Here is an 11,811-nt window from a genome sequence, read left to right on the forward strand (position 1 = left end):
CTAGTGCAACCTCTGTGGAAAGCAGTGTGGTGATTCCTAAAAGCTCTAAAAATTGACCTTCCATATGACCCCGCAATCCCCCTACTGGGAATATACCCTGAAGAACACAAATCACTCTATAAAAAAGATACCTGCACACGTATGTTTATCGCAGCGTTGTTCACAATAGCAAGAACCTGGAAACAACCATGCTGCCCATCAAAAGAGGACTGGATTTAAAAAACATGGTACATATACACGATGGAATACTACGCAGCCATAAAAAAGAACAAAATCATGAATTTCGCAGCAACCTGGATGGAACTAGAGTCTATAATACTGAGTGACCTCTCACAGAAACAAAGATCCAAGTATCACATGTTCTCACTCATATAATGGACCTTGAACATCCAATGTAATACTATAAGAAAATGACTGACAGTACTGGGAAACTATGGGGGGGGAGGGGGATGGGATTAACAGTAGCAAATATCTGTCTGGGGATGGGAAAACACCTCTTATCAACAAGGTGCCTGAATGAAACGTAATTGTACACCTAACCCTTAACTGTACCCCACAAAACCATAATAAAAAATATTGATTAATAAAAAAATAATAATAAATAAAAATAAATAAATTATCTATGATAAATTTATGGGGAGAGGCTAGATTCTGCACATTTGTGTACCAAAATATGCTTAATTAGGAAAGAATTCCAAAAGGATGACTTGTCTGTACTTTGGGAGGAGATAACAGATCACCCCATTTTAAAATGAGAAAAAAACAGAGTGACTCCTAATGAATTCTCCTGCTGGTTGCTGTTAAGCACTTTTCCATTTAAGAACCGCTTACCAGTTTTTTGGAACAGTCATTGTTTTAGCTTGACTCCCAAGAGGCAGGGGCTGCATATGAGTCTAACTGTTGAGCCTTGATGAGAGTCCAATACCATAACTTTAGCCATTGCCAAAGTTCAAGGGCACAGACACTGTTAGCTCCATGACATTGGGTTGTGAGAACAGATATTGTTCTAACAAAATTTTTTCAGAGTGATTATTGAAAGGATCTTGAGGCATCTCAATGGAGTGAAAGACAGGAATTACAGCCAGGCCTCCCAAGGACCAACACTGGGGAAGGTGCATTGTTGGAATCACAGTGGCAAGCATTCTGGCCCCAGCAGCCATCCCCATATCTCCATCTCCCTCTGTCACTCTCTGTCCCTGTACAGAGTGAGGTCATACTTCTCCCTCTTGGTAGATTTCTTTCCTCTGCTCACTCATCTGTTCTCACACAGCCCCTATGGCCAACCTCAGTTGGTGTCCACATTTATAAATGGATCCCAAACGTTTGTGTTTGCATACCCTCATAAGAAGTTTATTAAACCATGTGCCGCCTCACACATTTGTTTGTTGAACATCTGAACTTTGTCATCACAAGAATGCAGTGTTCAACATAGTTTAAATTTTGACAATTTAAAAAACTATCCAATGGAATCTAAATACAACTCCATGACAATTTGATTCCCATTACTATCCATTTAAGAAGCACATTAGGGCAACCTCTTTCAGGTCCCCTCCCACTGTGGGAACTTTTCTGTCTTCTTAATAAATCCTACTTTTTTTTAAAAAGTACATTAGTAAACTTTTTTTTTACAGACTTTATATTTTATAGATTCACAGTAAAATTGAGCAGAAGGACAGAGAGTTCCCATATACTCCCTGCCCTCACACATGTACAACCTTCTTGACTGCCAACATCCTCCACCAGAGTGACATATTTGTCACAATCAGTGAACCTACAGTGACATGTCATTATCACCCAAAGGTCACAGCTGACATTAGGGTTAATCCTTGGTGTTGTACAGTAGCTTTTTAAACATTGGGAACCTTTTGTATTGTTCCTTCTTTTCCTTTGAACTATTCACATCCCATTTTCTCCTATTATAGATTTATACTATTATAATACATGTATATATTTGAAATTCTTTTATTGATTCCCTTCCCATACTTCAACAAATTATGTTTGTCAATGGATAGGTTTTCTTTTCTGTCATCCTAAGGCATTTAAGTATCAAAAAATCATAATTAATAAAAATATTATAAAAATTATAAATTTTGATACTAATTAAACATAAACAGTAAAAATGGAGAGGGGACATCCCTTAATGTATAAATAGATGAAACATTATTCCTTCTGATCAATTCCAGGATCAAGAAATAAGTGTTCCATGTTCATTGTATTCTAGCTTTTCGTTTTTATAGCTGTTAAGTACTTTTTACAGATATATGCATTGAAAAACCTCACAGCCATAAATAAGTAACTGAGAATAGAAAATGCCACTCACATCTCTGAACTCTTTCCAAGTTACTATAATAGCCAAAAGTCACAGAAGGATCAGTGGTGGTGGTTTTCATCTATCAGCAGACAAGATGATTAGGTACCTTCTATTGTGTTGAAAGCAAAGAATTAGAAACCACTTGACTTCCAAAAGGATTTTTTTATGAGTCTTTTTCTTTCCTGGCCTCAGTGTTTCAAGCTGTCCCTTTGTTTAGGGTCTTTGAGCTTTACCCCTGGGGCGGCAAGGTTCTGTGTGGGTGCAGGTGTGCCTTTCTGAAGTGTGAAAAGGGGTCATCCATTCTCAGGCAGATCCATTTTAGAAAAGAGAATCCACGGAGGTTGAGGATGTGGCAACTTATGTCACATATCCTTGGAGAGGCTTCAGATACTGAGGGGACATGGGGTAAAGACCCCTGTCCTTAGATGGTGACTTCCTGTGAACAGCTCAGGCTCTCCCACAGTTAACAGTACCCTGTTTCACAAAGCCATCGCACCTATTACAAAATAATGTTATGTCATTATTTATCATCTTCAACTGTCGATAGACTCATAGAGGGTGGATGTCATTGACCTTCCTGTCAACTGGTGAAGACACTTAGCAGATAATGGCCAGTGAAGCACATATCATAACAAGGACTGACCAGATAGCTCTGGAAACTCACAGCAGTGGGGTCTCTCTCTGTCTGGAGGGATCCAGGGATCCAGAAAGTGATATATCTGAATTTTCACCAAGGGAATTGAGATGAGAGAGAGAGAGGCAGGAGGAGAAGAATTCCAAGCCATATTCAGTATTATCATGGCCCAGAACCCAGATCACGTAACACGTTCAAGGAGTCGGAAAGGCCCAGTGAGGCTGGTGTAGACAGTGTTCTGGGAACAGTGTGTGCAAGACCTGATGGGGACTTGTAGCTTTGCAAAAGGTCAATTGTCCTTTTATAAAGCTGCCTCTCTCTAGAAAGCAGTGTCATGGAGTATATTACTTTTTCTCCCCTTCAGGGGCCTTCTTGCCCAGGTGGTATGGCCTCTTTTGGAGAAAGTGGGCTGGGACAATAGAACATTAGTATTCTAATAAATGCAGCTTTGTTTTAAAAGCCCACTGTGCAAGGATCAGTGACATTATCTGGGTAGGAGAGAAAGATTTCTTTTCTCACCCACTGTTGTGTTCATGGCTGAGGCCCCTGGACCAAAAGACAGATTAACAAAAGAAAAGCAATTTTTTTTTTGTTGGAGTCTCACTGTCACTCAGGCTGGAGTGGCACGATCACAGATCATCACAGCTTCAACTTCCTGGCCTCAAGCAATCCTTCTGCCTTAGCCTCCCGAGGAGTTGGGACTGCAGGTGTGGCTAATTTTTTTTTTTTTTTTTTGTAGACATGAGGTCTTGCTATGTGCCCAGGCTGGTCTCGAACTTCTGGGCTCAAGTAGTCACCTCGCCCACCCAAAGTGCTGGGATTATAGGCACTGGGATTTATTTAAGTTTTATGTGGCATGGATGTTTTCAGAGATAAAGACCTAAAGAAACAGAAAGATCTGTGTATTTTTATGGACAGTTGTGCAAAAGTATGACTGGAGGGCAAAAGAGTGTGACCTAATGATAATAAACTGGGTGGAACTTAGCCTGTTTTTTCACACTCTTCTCTGAGTCCTTGTGTCTTCAGAGATAGGGATATTCCTTTCCTCTGCATACAGGGTAGGCATCTCTCTTATGAGGGTCCTAAGAATGACTTTAGAGGAAGGTATAAAGATTCTTTTAAGACCTTCTTCAGGGAAAAAGAACAGGAGACAGCCGGAGAGACATTCCTGCTTCTGCCATTTTCTCAAATGCCTAGGTGCCATATTTTGGGGTAACATGTCCTGAGCTCCATCACCTGAAACCAAAGGAGAGGTCTGTGGAATGGTCCAGAAGTGAAAAATCCATCCTGTATTAACATTAGCTATCCCTATTGCTAGGAACCTTAAAAATCTGTATTTGAGAGAAGATATTAGTAAAGTCAGTTCATGTAAGTTTGCTTCCTTACTGTGCTGCTTTTTATTTCTTTTAATAACTTTCTTTCTCTGACTTCAAAAGGAATATCAACTTATTGTAAGAAGAAAAGTTGAAAAATTCAGAAAAATATAAGGAAGGAAATTTAAATCACCTGTAGTCTCCCTCTCTAATAATAATTTCTGTTGACATTTTAGGCAATTTTAATTCTGTAGATCACATGCTTCTTGACTGAATTGGGTGGTGGCTGTGGTTTGCCGTTGGCTGCATGAGTGAGGAGCAGAGAAAGAAACACTTCTTCCCCTCAGGCGCAGAAGGTCATAGTCATAGCCTGACAGCCACTGTGGCGGAAAATTACCTCATGGCATCTTTCCTCCATTTCCTTTCAACCTTCCTCTACTCATCAAGTGCAGTCTTTGACCATCTAAAGATGGCTGGAAAGAAAATCACACAGAAATCACCTTTTAAAGAAAGGTCTACCCTTGGCTTCAGTGCCTTCGATTCTCTCACCAGTCAGCATGGGTGTGTGCATTACTCAATGTTTGATACATAAAAGACAACCTCAGAATTTCAGTGGCTTGCAGGAACAGACATTTCCTCTCTTCTGGGTCTACAGTTCATCGGTTCTTGGCTCCTGAATGAGTCAGATTCAGGTAGTTGCACATGTCTCTTATGGACAGCGCAGACCAGTGTTACATCCTTCCCATGGTTAAAGGCGAGAGTGCAAGCGAATGAGGAAAAACACACCATGCTCTTTGAGTCCTCTACTCAGAATTGATGCATTGTCTCTTCCACCTGCATGCCTTACACTGAAGCAAGTCACATGGCCAAACCCAAGAGAAGTGAGGCAAGGAAATAAGCTCTGCCCATTCTAGGGGAAATTAATGCACAGTCCCCTGACGACAGGCAGAAAATTGAGTAATGATCTGATCTTTATTCAGGTGGATTGTATTAACCCCTAGATCCAGGCAGACTGGCTGTTCCCTGGTATTCCACAGACACACAGTATGCAATGACCTCTGTCCTGCGTGGGATGCTGTCCTTATTCTTTTTCCCTTTCTGAATATTCAACATCTTTCAAGGCCCAACTCAAACTTCAACTTCCTCTGTAAAGTTTCCCTTGACCATCTTGGCCCACAGTAATTTCTTAAAATCTAAAGAACATGGCTCATTTTGAATTCATGTAGTAGATAAGTTATCATCTGTCCACCTGTCTATCGCCTATTTATATTTATCTCCTCAATGTGATAGCAAGCTTCACATTGAGATGATTCACATGTGTACAGGACACCAACAAATATTTACTCATGGGCTGACAACTACTTGTTTGGTTTACTCTTTAAAAAAAAAAAAAAAAGATGTGGTATACAATTCAGGGTTAGGTATACGAATGTTCATTATGCCGGTACCCTTGTGCCCCTCCCTCCCCTGGCAGTTTCTCGCAAATGCCAATCCCATCCCCCTCCCCTGGCAGTTTCCCAGTACTCAATCCCTTTCTTTTCTTTTCTTTTCTTTTCTTTTTTGAGTTGGAGTCTCACTCTGTCACCCAGACTGAAGTGCAGTGACATGCTCCCAGCCACCACAGCCTCAACCTGCTGGGCTCCGGCAATCCTTCCACCTCAGCCTTCCAAGTAGCCGGAACTACAGGCGTACACTATCATACCCAGCTAATTTTTGTTTTATTGTAGAGATGAAGTCTGGCCAAGTTGCCCGGGTGGGTCTCGAACCCGCAGGCTCAGGCTTCCCAAAGTGCTGGGATTACAGGCTGAGCAATTCCTTTCTTATAGTATTATGATAGTTGTTCAAGATTCGCTTATGAGTGAGAACATACGGTACTCTGTTCTTTGTTTCTGTGATAGATCGCTGAGTATGAGTGACTTAAATCCATCCAAGTTGCTGCAAAGTCCATATGTTTGTCCTTCTTATGGCTGCATAATATTCCATTGTGTATATGTTCCACATTTTTTTAATCCAGTCCAGTTTCGATGGGCAGCATGGTTGGTTATGTTTTTGCTATTGTGAATAGAGCTGCAACAAACATGCGTGTGCAGGTATCTTTTTTGCGGAATGATTTGAGTTCCTCTGAGTATATTCCCAATAGGGGGATTGCTGGGTCATATGGAAGGTCAATTTCTAGTTCTTTCAGAAATCACCACACTGTCTTTCAAAGAGGTTGCACTAGTTTGCATTCCCACCAACAGTGTAGAAGCGTTCCTTTTTCTCCGCATCCTTGCCAGCATCTGTTGTTTGTTTGTATTATTAATGATGGCCATTCTTACTGGGGTTAGGTGGTATCTCAATGTGGTTTTGATTTGCATTTTTCTGATGATGAGTGAGACTGAGCATTTTTTCATGTGTCTGTAGGCTGCCCATATATCTCCTTTGAGAAGTATCTATTCATGTCTTTTGCCCACTTTGTAATGAGGCTGTTTGTTTTTTTCTTTTTGGCACATTTGAGTTCCTTGTAGATCCTCGTATGTTAAGCCTTTGTCAGATAAACAGTTGACAAATATTTTTTTCCCATTCTATGGGCTCTCTGCTCTCTTGATGGGTTCTTTTGCTTTACAGAAGCTCAGTTTGATGAGGTCCCACTTGGTTTACTCTTTATTCCAAGAAAATGATATTTTAAAAGTAATGCATTTGCTCTGTTTGTTTTCTTTCTTTCTTTCTTTCTTCCTTTCTTTCTTTCTTTCTTTCTTTTTTTTTTTTTTTCCTTTCTTTTTTGAGTTGGAGTCTCTGTCACCCAGGCTGGAGTGCAATGGCATGATCATGGCTCAACACAGCATCGACCTCCTGGGTTCAGGTGATCCTTCTGCCTCAGCATCCCAAGCAGTGGAGACTACAGGTGCATGCCACCTCGCCCAGCTAATTTCTTTATTTGTTATAGAGACAAGGTCTCGCTGTTTTTCCCAGGCTGGTCTCGAACTCCTGGTCTCAAGCAATCCTCCCACTTTGACCACTTTGACTTTCCAAAGTGCTGGGATTACAGGTGTGAGCCACTGTACCTGGCCTGCTCTGTTTCTTTCCTACCCAGCTGCCCTCAGATTTTGCACTCTCAGAAGCTGTAAGAAAGGGAACAAGCTGTGACCAGAAGTCTCCCTTCCCATTTTAAAATTCCCTTATTATTGAACTTGGTTCTGTCCAGTTTCCATTTGCAACAGATAATGATTAAATGTTGAGTTCTGCTCGGTGATTGCTGCAGAGCGGTCCACACTGAGCAGCTGACCACACCACAGGTGAAAGCTCTGACTCCGGGCAGTCAGCCTTATTCTAGGAATTACCCTCCTCAGCCAGTTGCAGTGCCTCATGCCTGTAATCCCAGCACTATGGGAAGCCAAGGTGAGAGGATTGTTTGGGCCCAGGAGTCCAAGACTGTCCTGGGCAAGATAACGAGACCTCATCTCTACCAAAAAAGAAAAGAAAAGAAAATTAGCCGAGCATGGTGGTGAACACCTTCAGTCCCAGCTACTCAGGAGGCTGAGCTGGAAGGTTCACCTGAGTCCAGGAGATCGAGGCTGTGGTGAGCCATGCTCATGCCACTGCACTCCAGCCTGGGCAACAAAGTGACACCCTAACTAAAAAAAACTAATTGCCCTCCTCCAGCACAGATTTACTTTGTGTTTTTGCTTTCTGGTTGAAACAAAAACACAGTGTAGCACAGTCACCTAGAAGGTAAAACGTTATTCAGAAGCTGAAAAAGTAAGTGTGTCAGAGAAAGTTCTTAGAAAGGCACAGTTACAAATCCAGACTCTTGAGGGCACCCTCATAAAATGTGGCCCTTCGTAGTTTAGACAGTCCCTTAACTGTCCCTTCAGAGGGTAACACACACTCTCCTTTTCCCAGATAATGATGAAAGACACATGCTATAATATCTAGCCCTCTAATTCAAGATTTACTTTCCAGCAACACTCTGTATTCATGCTTATAAATGGGTCATCTTTTGCTGGGTCGCAATTTTTTATTGTGAAAAAATATTTATAATATAGAATTTATCATTTTATTACTTTTAAGTGTACCCTTCAGTGGTATTTAGTACATTCACATTGTTGTGCTAGGTTCTTTTCTATGGTATCCCATTTTTTTAAAGATGAGATCTTGCTATGTTGTCCAGGCTGGACTCAAACTCTGGGACTCAAGTGATCCTCTAGCCTCAGCTTCCTGAGTAGCTGGGACTGCAGGGTGAGCTCCTGCATCTGGCTCTGTATTTAGAGCATTTTTAATGCTCATAAAAATTATTTAAAAATTCAACGCTCTACCACTAATCAGCTTTGGGCAAATTGCTTAATCCTGCCTCCTTATCTGTAAAATAGCAATAGCAATAGCACCTACATTATGGGGTTCTTATGAGGATGGAATAGAAAGTATATCTATAAGGCTTAACGTAGCATCCTGGCAGGTGGAATATGTAATCTGTTATGGTTAACCATTGTCTGCAAGTCAAACATGTAAAATGAAAATCGTTTTCTAAAGCCTATATTATAGTTAGACAGATTCACAAATAACAAGTAAAAATAAAAAGGTCTTGATAAACCATATTTTTAAAAAACATTTTCAGTAAAAATTATCAAAGGAATAGCACTTATTTTCCCTAGGCAAGTTAGTTAGCAAGTCACTGTTTTTTTATGCATTCTATTTTGAAGAAATATCCTAAGTCTGTACATTGGTTTTCCTGCAGTTTACTTTCTAACTTACCATCCAGTATACTTAGTTCTCAAACTCCAACATGCATAAAAATTACCCAGGAAATGTACTGGAATTCAGATTTCTAGGCCTCGCCCCAGAGATTCCAGTTCAGTAGATTAGGAGACCGGGAACCTGCACTTTATTGAGTATCAAGGTAATCTGGGAATTACAGTTGGAGAATATTCCTATGGTATAAATAAACATTTGTGTCTAGATTCAAGAGGGTCCTTAGTCACTGTGTTCCTGAGATATACTTTTTACTTGTAATCCATTTTATGTACTACTTTATAAAACTCTGCATTTTTACATTAAAATCCTCAACACACTATGACAGTGGTAATGCACAATATTCCCTCTACACAGAGACCTCAGCTGTACTGATTATGTAAAAATTCAGCCTTAAGTGCTCATGGTTTTTTGGAAATTCACACACTGCTTATTGTTAGCCACCTCACTGATATTTAATGTGAATGAGGTATGATTCAGAGAGTGTACAAACCACGCTCAGAGACCATTGTGTATTTGTGAGTGCTTTGAAGTCGCTGCCTTCCCTGTCATTGTTATGTCTGGTTTTCTTTCTAGAAATTCCCTTTCTGCTTCTGTCCAACTTAAAAGTTCCCAAATAGCAAACCTTGTGTTGTGGCTGAACCACACAATGTTTTTAAAAAAATTTTTTCTTTTAGAGATATGGGGTACAACTCAGGATTGAGTATACAAGTGGTCATCATACACGTAAATGTGGGCCTCCCTTTGGTTCCCACTTCACCTGGTTTGAGATCAGGTATCCTGATTCATGTTATGTGCCCCTTCCCTCCCTCTGCTGGCAGTTTCTGGCTACTGCCAATCCCTTTCTTAAAGTATTATGGTAAGTGTTCAGTATCCACTAATGAGTGAGAACATGTGGTACTCAATTCTTTGTTTCTGTGATAGATCACTGAGTATGATAGACTCTAAATCTATCCAAGTTTCTGCAAAGAAGTCCATAATTTTGTCCCTCTTCATGGCTGCATAATATTTCTCTGTGTATGTATGCATTCTTTTTATCCAGTCTAGTTTCGATGGGCGGCACAGTTGGTTCCACGTTTTTGCAATTGTAAACAGTGCTGTGACAAACATGCATGTGCAAGTATCTTTTTTGATCCACACAGTTTTTAAAAAATCACCAGCATTCACAAAAATCCAGATTTCAGGACTTTCTTGAGAAGCCAGAATCACTAGTCTACAAGGCCCTGGGCTGCCAGCAGCATCTCCCAACTGGAGTGGTTTCCCTCCTAGATTCCAGACATGGGCTTGAACTTCACTTCAGCCCCAGGCTCCTCCCAGTGCATTAGAGGCTCCCAGCTTTCAGCATTTGACTCATGTGATTCAGACCATGAAATTTAGCAATTAAGTGAAATCATATTTTTTGCCAGTATTTTCTATCTTATGTATCCTCGTTGATCGTGTACTATGAGAGGGAGGGGAGGTTTTACTCCTGTCTCAGTGGTGTGGCAGTCAGCACGCAGGAAGGCCCTGAGCATTGACTTATCAGTGACTCCCAGTCTATTTCACACACATACATCTTCTCTCTCCCGCAAGACCATAAGTTCTTTGCAGTGTCTAGCATGATAACGAGCACACAGTGATCTGATCTTTTAATATTTTATTTAGAACTTCTACTTGGATAACAAAGGAAAAAAGGAAGGCAAGGACACCAATGAGAAAATGAATGCTAAGAACAAGGAATCCTTACTTGAGGTAAGTTTAATTTTGCAGAGTAGAAGGAAAGAGAAGGGTGTTCGCTCTATTTTTAACTTACTTGTTTCCCAGAACACTGGGAAAGTCTGAAGATAGGCACTGAAATGTTAAGTTGGGATTTTAAAATCAAAATAGTACTAAATTATAGCTATTTAGATAATTCAACTATTTCCTGGATCAGTTGTAGAAATGTATGGCTGTAGACGATATATTTTGCTTTTTTATGCAGTTGGATTAGTAATTCTTGACTGGAAAGACTTAGGAACCCTTATAAAACTCACCTCCTAACATTCCGTGTGCTTCATTATGTAAGTGTCCCTCGGAAGTCAGGTGTGAGAATTATGAAATCTTCTTTAAAGTGAACGCTTTCAGCTGCCAAGTGTCATAGCAAGCATGAGATTTGGAGTCAGAGACCCGATAGAGGATGTGGCTCTGCCTGACACTGTTTACGGCTAATGGGCAAGTCCTGGCCCCTCTGGGAACCTTAATTTCCAAATCTCATTGGATCATCACAGAGCTTCAAGGAGATGAAGAAAGCACTGTGTGTCCATTACTGTACAGATGTCTGTGATGACCACCATTAGGGCGTGTTCCAGAAGTTCCTTTGGCGATTGATTTTTTGGGAAACTCCTAATGAGATTTCACATAGTAACTGTGCTAAAAAAATTTTAAAAAATTTTTAAAAATGAGGTTCTGAGCCCAATGAAGTGGCTCACACCTGGGAGGCCAAGTGAGAGAATAACTTGAGGCTGCAAGTTCAAGGTCAATGTGGACAACACAGTGAGACCTGATCTCTTTAAAATAAAACAAAACAAAAACAACAAGACTGTGTTCACAGCACATAATGCAGATGAAATGAGTGCCAGATCACAGGTCACAAATGGACATGCTAGATCCCCAGCCAAGTTTTATTTGCCCCTGACATTGTATTGCCCTTTTTTTTTTCTTTCCAATTATGTCTCTTCATTTATTGTAATATTCTATGTTCTTTTTTAAAAAAAAAATTATTTTGAAGATTTGGGGTACAATTCAGGGTTAGGTGTACAAATGTTCATTATGCGGGCACCCTTGTTAATGAGGTGTGCCCTCCCTCC

General features: G+C 40.5%; 1 protein-coding gene across 1 annotated transcript in view; it reads left to right on the forward strand.

Moving 5' to 3' along the window:
• APBB1IP (amyloid beta precursor protein binding family B member 1 interacting protein) overlaps positions 1-11,811 on the forward strand; it is a 70,028-nt gene that overhangs the window by 27,114 nt on the left and 31,103 nt on the right. Inside the window, exon 7 of the mRNA XM_008057166.2 lies at positions 10,631-10,717. Coding sequence (XP_008055357.1) covers positions 10,631-10,717 — 87 coding nt within the window. The remainder of the gene's footprint in view (positions 1-10,630; positions 10,718-11,811) is intronic.

Source organism: Carlito syrichta, unplaced genomic scaffold (genome assembly GCF_000164805.1).
Source record: "Carlito syrichta isolate Samal-C Ts95f unplaced genomic scaffold, Tarsius_syrichta-2.0.1 Scaffold302821, whole genome shotgun sequence".
Lineage (NCBI taxonomy): Eukaryota > Metazoa > Chordata > Mammalia > Primates > Tarsiidae > Carlito > Carlito syrichta.